The 11,559-nt window shown below is 44.4% G+C and overlaps 1 protein-coding gene across 1 annotated transcript in view; it reads right to left on the reverse strand.

Moving 5' to 3' along the window:
• The window catches only part of PPM1L (protein phosphatase, Mg2+/Mn2+ dependent 1L), an 89,791-nt gene extending 78,591 nt beyond the window's left edge, over positions 1 to 11,200 (reverse strand). Inside the window, exon 1 of the mRNA XM_031603712.2 lies at positions 10,619 to 11,200. Coding sequence (XP_031459572.2) covers positions 10,619 to 11,017 — 399 coding nt within the window. The 5' untranslated portion in view covers positions 11,018 to 11,200. The remainder of the gene's footprint in view (positions 1 to 10,618) is intronic.
• Positions 11,201 to 11,559: the final 359 nt, after the last annotated feature.

Consider the following 11,559-nt stretch of genomic DNA (forward strand, 5'->3'; position numbering starts at 1 on the left):
CACAGGGATGGCCTGGAAGGTCTGGGAGTTAATCCAGTGAGGTAGCAGGGACTAAAATCTATCCTGTCCCAGGTCCCAGCAGCGCCATGCAGCCACACTCACGCAGCACATGAAAGTATTTCCTACTTATTCATGTTGTTCCATACTACCAATTTCACTTTATGAAACCAACTCCCAGCTACAAGCCTTCAGAGCTACAGCACTAAGCAGTGCTGGGCAGAGAAACCACTGCCAGCTCAGGCTCTGCACAGCCACAGCAGCCCAGCTCATGTCCCTGGTGTGTCCATCAGGGCTTCTCACAGCAGCAGGGACACAGCAGAACCATATTTTGGTACAAAAGATGGCCATTAAGATCCACAGTGCTGCTGTGGAATAAGCATCGATTCTGCAAGGTCTTCGGAATCATTACTTTCTTGATAACCACATTAAGAAAAGAAAATGAAGACTGCAAAAAGCAACAGGCAGGTGATGGTATTACATTAAAAAGAAACAGAAGCTACACAGTTGATGATGTTCATGTCTGATAGAGAAAAAAGGAGCAGTTGCAGCTAGGAGAAAAAGCGAGGGGGACTATGAAGTTCTATTTTCAGTTGTATTACTGACTTGCATCCAAACAGCCAGGGGACATAAATTGAAATATAAGCCTGTAAAATGATCTGAAAACACCTGTTCACAGAGGTATAATGTTTTCTCCTGATATACTTCTGAAACACTTCGAACCAGAAACACAAGTAGGTGGACGCAGAGCCCCCCCGTGTCAGACAAACTACCAAATTTCCCATCTGTGTATTAAAAAAAAAGCTCAAAGTTGAACAGCATTTGTCACTCAAATTGCACTCTGTTCTCCCAATCAATCGGGAGTGCTGGGAAGCTCAGCAGCAAAACATTCCAGTAAAAAACCTCTGTACTGGAGCAGGCTTGAGGTTATGTCCTTTCCTATTATTCATCTCCCTTCGCTGTCAGGTTTTCCTTAATAAGAGATGCATAACCCACATGCCAAAAAAGCTTTTAAAACTTACATTTCAAACAGCTAATTCCAATATGTAGCTGGATACACTTTCTTTTGGCTCCTGCATCATGGCATTATAATGTTGTTTACTTTATTAGAAACAGCTGTGTCAATTGTCAGCCTTGGGAGTTTACATGAACGCTTCAGAATATACAAACTCCAACACACACAACTTAAAGTGTGCAGAGTGGAAACCAACACATCTCAAGAGATACCTGAATCTACTCAGAATATGCTTCTATGTCAAATCAAGCTCAAAAGCCCCAAAGCATATCTCAAATAAATTCCCGCTCCATAGGGTCAAAACATCCAGTACAGAAAGTTCTATTAGCAAATCATTCAATAACTTCTAACAAGTGTAGATACATTGTCTCATGTAAGTTTTTCTCCTTTATTGACAGTTTTGATGTCCACACAAGAACGGGGCAAAAAAAATCTCTGAGAAGAAATGGATAGCATATCCCATCCTCCTTTTCACAAACAGTACAAGAACAGATAATGTAAAGCTGTATATCAAGTGATATAATTGCTAAAACAAATACTACAGCAAAAGAAGAATTCAGGATGATGATTTAAATGCTTGTAAATTCGAACATCGTAGAAAGTGCTTATTTAAAGCACTGATTGAAATAATTTCATCCTGGAGGCAGGAGATTGCTCCTGCCCTCAAAGTTAAAAATAATATCACCATTAACCTCAGCAACAATTTTCTAATTGCCAAAGATTACAAATCTTCTATGCAGCATTCATCCACAGAGAATTCAATCACACTACTTTGCCTTTCAAAACCACGACTGTAATAGTAGCTGTAAGGCAAGTTCCCTTTTACAAAACACAACAAAAAACCCTCAAACTTCTGTGATGTATTTTATATGAAAGCGTAAAACATTCGCTTTGCAAAGTGAAAAAGTCTGTCATATCAAACTGTAAGTTAACGCAGCACCTCACATTACTATTTATGTCTGGTGCATGAGCAAAAGGAGGGGCTGCTTGGAGCTCTTCTCTGACATTTCCATGCCAGTTGGCACTACGACACGAGCAGCTGGTCCCACATTTTGTTCCTTAAGTCCTGAGCAATAAGGACTCTCAATATCTGCCAGCAAAGCAATGGACATCAGTAGGAACAAAAAGGGCAAAGTCTCCTTTTCAGAGCATCCAGAATTATAAACCGTTTGTGCTTTCAAGAGCCACAAAGAGATGCAGCCAAAATTTACGTTCACGATCTCTGTTTCTCAGTGTGTACAGAGAAATAAAACAATATTCATCCTAAGCTACAGAAGAAACCCTCACACAAACATCTCCCAGGTTTTGGATCTCAAGCAGTATATAAATAGTGCTACACTGAAACTGATAGTAGTTCTCCTATGGCTGCCCGATAGTCCTGCTAGGGCTGTGTTATTAAGTGTGTCCAGCCTACAGTAATTAAGGCAACCAATGATGCAAACCCACATGCTATCTTCCATTTCTCCTCTTCTCACACTCTTGTCTTCCAATCGAAAGCTCCCCCTCTCATCACCCTGCCCCATTCTGCTCTCGTCCCTGTGCCTCATTGTTCCAAAACAGACACTTTTCTGCATGGGCAGAAAAGACAGCAACAGCCCTTTTTTCAGGCTGGTATTAAAAAAAAAAACAACCACCAACCAACAACTTTCCTCAGTACACTTCAGAGTTTCCAGCACCTGACCAGCCAAGCACATACACATCTCTGTGAGAATGCCAGCAGCTGCACCATGGGGTATTGAGCATCAGCTCCCAGTAGCCGGAGCCAACACTCTTGCTCTTCCACAAGAAAGTGTGGTTTCATCTCAATTGCAGGAGAACCTGAGGGCAATAAGCAGAAGGGAAACTAAGGAGATTAGCATATTTCATCCTCCGTTTCCTCTTACTCCCATGCTGATCATAACCAGATTTTTCAGTATCTCTGCATCAGTGGGTTTGGAGAACACACATTTCAGGGAAAGTTGAGGCAACTCTTTGGTGGAGTCCATGAGTAGACTACCTGCAATTAATTCAAGTTCCCATTTAAAATGCAAGTTTGAAGACGTGCAAGCGAGCCATGGAACATATCAGAGAGCAGTATGACACACCATGCACCTTCACTATCAGAACAAACATTCTGAGCCCTTCAGCAGTTCTCCATTTGGTAGAGAATGAAAAGGTGAAGATATTTATTACATTAAAAGTGTATTGATTGAAAGCAGTACCGTATGATAGTATCAGCTATTGCAGCAGAAAATGTTTAACTTAAGGGAGTTTGAGGGGGGAAAAAAAGCTTTTTCAACATTAAGGACAATGAGAAAATTTGCAAGGGATAACATTTCAGCACTGAAAGTAAATGCAAATAAATGTTCCTTTCTCCAGGGGAACTTTGAGGTTTGTCGACATAACGCGCTATGGATAATTGCATTGTGGTTTAGCAGTTAAAACACGTCCTTTGATTGTCTGGCTGGAGATGTCAGCTGCTCACACAGCTGTGAATCAGACAAGGTCGGAGATGATGAGAGCCAGCAATGTTTCAGCATCACAATCAATTTGTACCAGCAGCACTGGTACTCTACGCTGCCACGCTGCGCTCTGAAGTTTGTTATGGCACCAACCAAGCAGCGGCACTTCATCCTCTCCCACTGGCTGCTTTAGTGCTCAGCAGCTTTGAAGCTGCTCTACCTGGAGCCTGAGCCTTCCTCCCAGCTCAGTACCAGGTGCAGCCACGTCACCAGTTTCTCTGGAATTATTCTTCTACACAAGTAAAAAGAAGTAGATTTTCCATTCAGATTACTTTATAGGTAGCCATTCATTATAGACTTAAAAGCTTCATCTTTTTATTTCCCGACTGCAATCAATGTAGATCACTTATCCCAGACCAGGAACAGCTTTCGTTTCTCAGCATCAGGCCACAGGGCTTAAATGGGCAGTTACCCAGATTCACGCACTCTCAGTATTTGCCCTGGACTAACTATCTATTAATACTCTGCAATCTTCAAAACATTTTATCAGCAAAATAGTGAAAAAAAAATCATTGTTTAAAGCTCTATTACTTTCAAATAAAATTACTACATTTGTCAGTAAATTTTAAACTGCTTTAATAAAGGCAGTAGCTCAAGCGTTGAACACCAGCTAAAGGCTGGAGTGAAAGCACAAAAAAAAAATAAAGGAACTCTCCAACTTGCTGCAGCTGCTGATGACGCATACAACTCATAGCAGCTCTGAGATCACGAGCTGCCTTTCTGTACATCTTTGTCAGCATGGAAACTTCCTTTTGGAAGTATCTGTCTCCTGCTGTCACGTTCACATCAGGGTGAACTGAAACTCTACACGGCTAATAAAAACAGAGGGTCATTAAATCTTCGTGATCTTTTACACTGAAGATCTCCTGGGCAAAGAGATGGCCTTGAGCCAGAGGAACTGGTCTGTCCAGCTGGGCTGGTATCTAAGTAACGGCCAGTGATGAGAACGGCGATCATAACATGAACATGACCAGGGAGCTGGCAGCTGTTGGGAACTGGTAGTCATAAAGGCTGCTTCTAAGAAAGAACAGCCTCATTCTCATCTGCGCCCTTTTTCAGAAGGTGGTGGCACAGGGAACACATTCCAGAGCTCATTATAGAGGTTTTCATACCGAGGCACAAAGACACTGCTAGGAACACACAGATCAGTTTAAGCAGCATGAATGTGCCACACGGCACGAGCAGCAGCAGCTCACATTGCCATTCATCTGTGGCACCCTGAGGCGCAGGCTGAACACCCCAGCAAAGGCAGCCCCCAGACTTTGTGTGTAATTATAGCAGCTGCTGTCCTTAAACTAGTTTTCAGGACTCTCATCTGAAGGCCATGGATTCACAGAGCTTACAGAAAACAGGCATTCTGTTCCTTTTTCTGGATCTATTATATCTACGATGCGCTCAAAACGAAGAGCAAGCTCTGCATGTTGAGGTTTGAGGACCTTGGAGCGTTAGTCAGATAGCTCTCAGAACGTGATGGGAAGCAATATATCCAAACTCAGCACAGTCAGAGGCTCCTGGAGCCAAGGCAAGGCCTTATCAGAACATGGGGGCAATGGACACGCTGTCATTTCCTGCTGGAAAGGTGTGAGAAATGTGCCAAGGAAACACGTGGAACAGGCCGGGTGAAGTGGAAGAGCTCCAAAGGGTCCCACGATCCAGGGGAAAATTAGAGTTGCCCAGCCCTGAGGAACAGAATCACAGCACAGGGCCCACCTGCAGTGCCAGGGCTGCTGTGCTGCTCCAACCAGAGACAACTGGACTGCAGCAGAACGGAGCATCTGGCGCCAGGAGATTGTTTAAAAGTGAAGCTGCCAGAAGCCAGAAGTCCAGTTTTAAGATACAATTTACACCATAAATATTTGGATCTCTCTAACAACAAGGAGGAAGGAGAAATATTATTGTGGTCCAAAAGAGCTACTGAAACATGAGAAAAGTGCACAAAGCTCGAGTGATCTGCTGTTTTTAGTAACCTCATGTGACAAAAGAGTATAAATTTTTAGTCTAACACTCAAAAATAAGCAGCTCCCTGACCTACAGAACTTACTGTTTCAACATCTCACTGCCCCAAAGCTGCATTTAAATTTATTTGTAAAACATCCTGGCTGGATGCTATGATAGACCATTGTCTATCAGTACACTAAGTAGTATCAGCAGCACAAATCAGCACATCTTTAAGCAATTTAAGGCGTTCCTCGTTACCGAGCCTCGATTTGCCTTTAAATATTGCCTATACACCTAAGAACATGAGCAGGATGTGGTTTTGAGTCAAAAAGCATCAAGCACTCCAGCAAGGGCTGCTTGAGCATTCTTGCTCAGCAGCTGTGAAATACCCATCCCATCTATGGCAATGGATAAGCTGCAGAGCTCCTACTGCGGAGCAGGAGCACACACACAAACACTTCCTAGGAGTTATTCAAGCTCAGAGACAAAGTTAAATGACAGCTCATAATCTAAAAGCATCTGTGAATCAAAACAGATTTAATTAAAGCAGCTAACAGTGCACCCAAACATAGAAGGACGGATTCAAGCTAAGTGGGCAGAATACACCGAAAATTAATTGACTTTTTGATTTTTAGAAAAACTGAAAAAGATTCAGATCCACACCCGAAGAATAATACAGCTGTGAGCGACGGTGCTGAGAGCTCTCATTTCCAATTACAAATTTTTGCACCTTTAAAAGCAATCTTAAATCACATTTTTTGCAGCACACATGGGAATACAGACCCCAAAAATCACCTAACTGTAGCTTTCTTGGCAGAAAATCATAATCCTGTAATATGATATTCAAGAACTGTTCCCCTTCATTGGAGACCATTCCATCCCGCTCCTGTTCAACACCACGTGAGCTGTGACCTAAGCATGCAGTTCTCCAGAAGTTCACTCCCAATCAAACGTCCTACAACTTGTTTGCTGTGGCAGTCCTCCAGAAGACAGCACACAGCAGCAAGCTCAGCCCAGTGAATCAGGGTGGATTCATCATGCTTTCAAGTACCTGTACTTCAAATGCACAGCAGGCTCATTTGCACACAGCTGGCACGGGGCAGCCTTCTCCAGGCTTTACCTCAGCATTCACATTTCCACAGGCTCAGACAAAAATAAGGGCTCACCATTATCTTCTGACCTTCTTTTTTTCCCCCTTGTCTTTGGGAGTTAATCAGTAACCAGAGATTTCTGCTAACAGTTCATGCTGCTGATCTCAAGGTCCCACAGCCCACAAAGCTTTAGAAGATTCTGTGCATGGTTGAATACGTAGCCATACATACAGCAAATTCTCTACTTTACATTTGAGCTTCCTACACTATGAATAAGGAGTATTTCACATAGTGCAACACACCATCTGCAGCTCTCCAAACCAGCCATACCGTGCCCTTATCCAGGTGGATAAGAACACTTCAGGAGGCTAAGAGAAATAAAAAAAAGCAAGACACGTTTCATGAGACAGTTACTGAGCTTCTCACTCCGGTAATCCACATCAGTTTTCAACCTCAAACAAGGTGGCATTTAAGGTCCTAATGCTTTCATTTTAAAAGTTGTCACCTCCTAGGGTTGATAACACGATAAGCAACGTGGCCACAATCATAAAACTGCAGATGGTGAGCTGCTTCATCTTTGTCCAATACTGAGATCTCAGCTAAAACCGAGCACTTAAACCTTAAATATCTCAAAGAAACCTTTAGTAAGTTATAGATAAAATGGTTAAATCCTTCTGGTAAAGCGCCCTTTCCTTCTAACTGCTCAGCTTTCAAATTAATAGAATATTATTTTATCATTTATCTGGTTTGTTACTTCTCAGTCCCTCAGTCCAGACAGCCCCACGGCCAGAAAAATGAACAACAACGAAGCCAACATGCAAGGCATCTTTCAGCTTGATAAAGAAGCTGAGGAGGTGACAGACAAAATCTTTCTTCACTTCTGTTTTGATTCTAAGTTACGTCACATCCAAGACTCCTTTCACCAGTCACTCAGTGAGACAACAGGGCAAAACTTTTTGTCACTCTTCCTAAGCCTGTTTCTTTGCCTCTGCCCACACTGCATTGCAATTACTCAGCCATCAAGAAAAAGACAACCTGACGTTGTATAAAAAGAGCACACTACACACCACACATCAAGTTTCACCTCTAAAACGTTATCCCCTTTAGACAGCAATCACAGCAGTGCACCACGTCCTTAGCTCTAATTGCATTAATAACAACTGTTGTCTATTGCTTTCTTATCAAGTCCGCCACAAAATTTCAGTCAGTGAATGCCATTCTATTCAGGATAAAACTGTTAAAATGGAAGAGCACGTGACATAAGAGAAAAGTAGAATTTATGCAAAGAGTTGGCAATACTCGAGCAAAACTTGGGTATCCTCATAAATCAGAATTACGCAGTAATTTGTATTACATGAATCATGCTTCTCTTTCCTTCTACTTCAACCTGATGTGGCAGGAAGTAATTAACAGGGATGTGTTGCCTTGCATACAGCTGGAAAGAATTAATCTAGCATTTCATCTGTGGCATTGTCCATTTGGAAAACCATTTTTTTCCTGCACATAGAACAGTCTGTTTCACATTCAGCTCTAGAGATCTGCATTTCCTTCTTCTTTATCTGCTACACAGCAATATTTGATGGGAGCCCAGAGCAAAAATATCATCCTTACAAAGGCTTTGCTACTTACGCAGGAAAAGTGTTACATGAAGTTATTAATTTTATTTTTTTTTTTTAAACAAAAAGATACAAATAAGCCACCCAGAAAACAGTTTCAAAGGGAGACTTGAAATTTAATATTATGTACTACAGATTAAATAAGACTGCTCATTTTGTTGTTTCATTTCTTTCCCCTCTGTTCTGTTGAGAGCTATGACTCGCTTAGATAAAAAACCTTTCTGCAACCTGTTTTTGCTGTATGCAAAGCACACAGGTCTTGTTTCTGGTTCTAGGTAAAAACTAGTTGGGAGAACAAGCTCTGCCCCCAGCGATCAGACACTTATTTTTTGTGGGAGAAAAGGCCACTAAGAACAGCTGGGGATTTCATGAGAAAAATAAGTGACGCTCTTATGCTTTTAAATATTAACTTCAGTAAGGCTTGGAGAAAGATCTACAAAACCCTCCAAAACGGCAGGCCTCAGAGAAATGCTCAACACTTGGTCACTGAATCAATTAGAAAGAGTTCTCTGGGGAATCAAAATAATTAAGGTAATTGAGCTTTCCACAGATCTAGTATTACAATTCTAACATTTTTATGGATGTAACTTCAAGCTCCACGACAAAATACATCTATATGTCTATACACACACAGATATGCATAGGGCACTTTCTTATCCTTTTGCTATTCTGTGTTAGCTTTGGATTATTAAAGGAACTGAGTGTGCAATCCAATGCGGATCAAGATACACAGATGATACAAACTGAAGAAAGAAATCAGATCTCTCTTTAGCAATGCCAAAGTTTAACTGTTTACACTGTATTTCTACAGCAACAATCTCAGAGCACTGTTTATAAACGACACAGATATTCTTTCAAACTTGTTCTGGCTCATCATTTGAGATGGGCACGCTGGGTTTAAGCAACAGGGAAGACAACAAAAGACAGAACACAAGCTCTGTGTCCAAAGCCTCACAAAACAAAAGAGCCAGATGTACCAAATTCACAGACCAGAAGTTATATCCCTTGATGAGAAGATGTGTATCAGTTTGTGATCTACACACATATTCCTACTACTATTCCTCGAAGGCCAAGGAACAGCGATCTGACACAACATTGCCAATAAGAGTTGGCACAACTGCATCCCAACCAAAAAACAGACACAAAAAGGAAAACAGAGTTCAAACACAATCACAATTTCCATGAAGTTGGCAATTTTCAATATCCAAAGTGCTGGCTCTATTTTAAAGGGGATAAAACACTGGACACCGCAAAAAAAAAGCATTATCACTTTACAGCTGTGCAAGCAACACAAGAGAAGCTTTATGATTATTTGCCCAAGGCCTGGATTTTCCAGTGAGCACTCACAGGTTTAGAGGGACAGCAGCTGCCACCTTTGTGCTCCTGTGTCTGGTCACTGCCCAAGAGCTTCTAGGAAGGATTCAATAGCTGACCTGTGGAAGCAGCTGGTTTAAAACCCAAGCACTCCTGCTGTACAGCACACGCAGCTTTACTTCTCAGCAGGAGCATTTGCATGAAAAACTTCAGTATTCCTCTCCAGCTTCCATCATCCTAACAAAACCCTTAAGATAATTTCATTCCTTGCATAATGGATGCTGGAGTTAATGTCATACAAGGAACCTCCTCCTCTCCAGCATTTCTTTGCCGCAGTTATGAAATAGATGCTTTCTGCTATACAAAAAGCTAACTGGCAGCACCACAATCCTAAGTAAAGAGGAAACTATAGTTTTGACATTTGTCATCTAAAATAAAGGACGTATTACACCATGAAAGAACACTAATCACACAGGACAACTGAGAGGAAACCACTATCTAAAAAGTTCAGAGGTTAAACACCACGAGTTTCAAAATAACAGTTTTTCTGGATTACCAGGAGGAAGGGGACAAGTATGAAGCACAAATATTATTTTGTTAAACCAATATGTAATTCATAAGCGTGGAACTCATTCTCCATGACTGGTTTGTCTTCAGAGGAGGGCGAATCACAGAGAAGACACACACAGCCCAGCTCTGAGGCTGAACGCATGCAGGATGCTCCTTCGGAAACGCTGCTGACGAGCACAGCCCCCGACAGCCCTTCACCAAAATCAGAGCACACCGCACTCCGTGCTCACAAAAGATGCCTCCAGGGAATTTGTGCTCATCATCACTATTCAGCGCACGTAGGAGCCACCTTCAACGGCTTTTACTTTAATTAAACCTTACTACTGTAAAGGGCAGAGAGGGCACGAACACATTTACACTACACTGCAAGTGAAAGTGGTAATGAAAGAGAAAGCAGATGGAGTACATTACTCCCTCCGTACTCAGAACTCTTCCCCCCCAGCTGCTCCCCCGAAGAGGAAAGGAATCCCCCAGTCAGTGTCTCAAGATAACCGCTCGAACCTTCAGGCAAGGACACGTCCGCTCCTCGTCCTGTAATCATCCTCCCCCCAACCCTTTTTGCAGTTGAGCACTTGCCTCTCCTCCGTGCCCATCAAATATCCCGAAGATGGAGGGATGAGTCTTGTTCACCAGGTCGGTGATTACTTCGAACCTGTCCTCCATGTGATCCCTCCGGCCTTGGATGGAATAGACAGCCACGTTGTGGCTCTTGAACTCCCAGGTCTTGGAGAACTCGGCATCCAGCACGTCCAGCCCCCCGAGCCTGTCATTCTGCATGATCTCGGCCACCTTGCCCTTCACCATCTTCACCGCATCCCTGCTGGACTTAACGATGGTTTTCACCTCATCCGTATGGAAGAAATAACTCCACAGAGCCAGGCTGATGCACAGCAAGAACAGGGTCTCCGGTCTGAGCAAGAAGTAACGCATGATCCGACCCAGCAGAGACAGCAAAGTCATTGTATCCTCTATCATTTATTATCGAGACCGTGTATCCCCACACCATGCAACGCGCTCCCGGCGGGCGGGACGGGGTCGAGGCGAGGCGGCGGATCAGTGCATGCTCGGCCGGGGCGCAGCCGGCAGGCGGCCAGCGCCGAGTCCCGCTCCCCGCGGCTCCCCGCTCCGGCCGGCGCCCCGGGGGGGCCGCTCCTCGCCCCGCCGCTGCCGGCCCCGCGGCGCCCCGTGCCTCCTGCGGGGAGCGGCCCGGCCCGACCCGGCCCGGCTCGGCGGGGAAGGCTCCGCCGGTGCCGCACACCCCCCGCGGCCGCGGCGCCCCTCCGAGCCCGAGCCCGCGGCGGGCAGCCCCTAGGCCGCTGCTCTTCCTCGGGGCCCCGCGGGAGACAGCCGCGCTCCGGCGCTCTCGCGGCTCGCAGCGTCGCGGAGGCGGGGGCCGGTCGCAGCGAGCTGGCGTCTGGCAGGGCCGCCGCGGGTACCTGGCCGCCGTGCCCCCCGCGCCTTGCGCCGTCCCTCCCCCGGGGCGGGGCGCCACCGCCTCCTCCTCGCCCGGCCCCGCC

This window comes from Phasianus colchicus, chromosome 10 (assembly GCF_987193195.1).
Source record: "Phasianus colchicus chromosome 10, bPhaCol1.hap1.1, whole genome shotgun sequence".
Classification (NCBI taxonomy): domain Eukaryota; kingdom Metazoa; phylum Chordata; class Aves; order Galliformes; family Phasianidae; genus Phasianus; species Phasianus colchicus.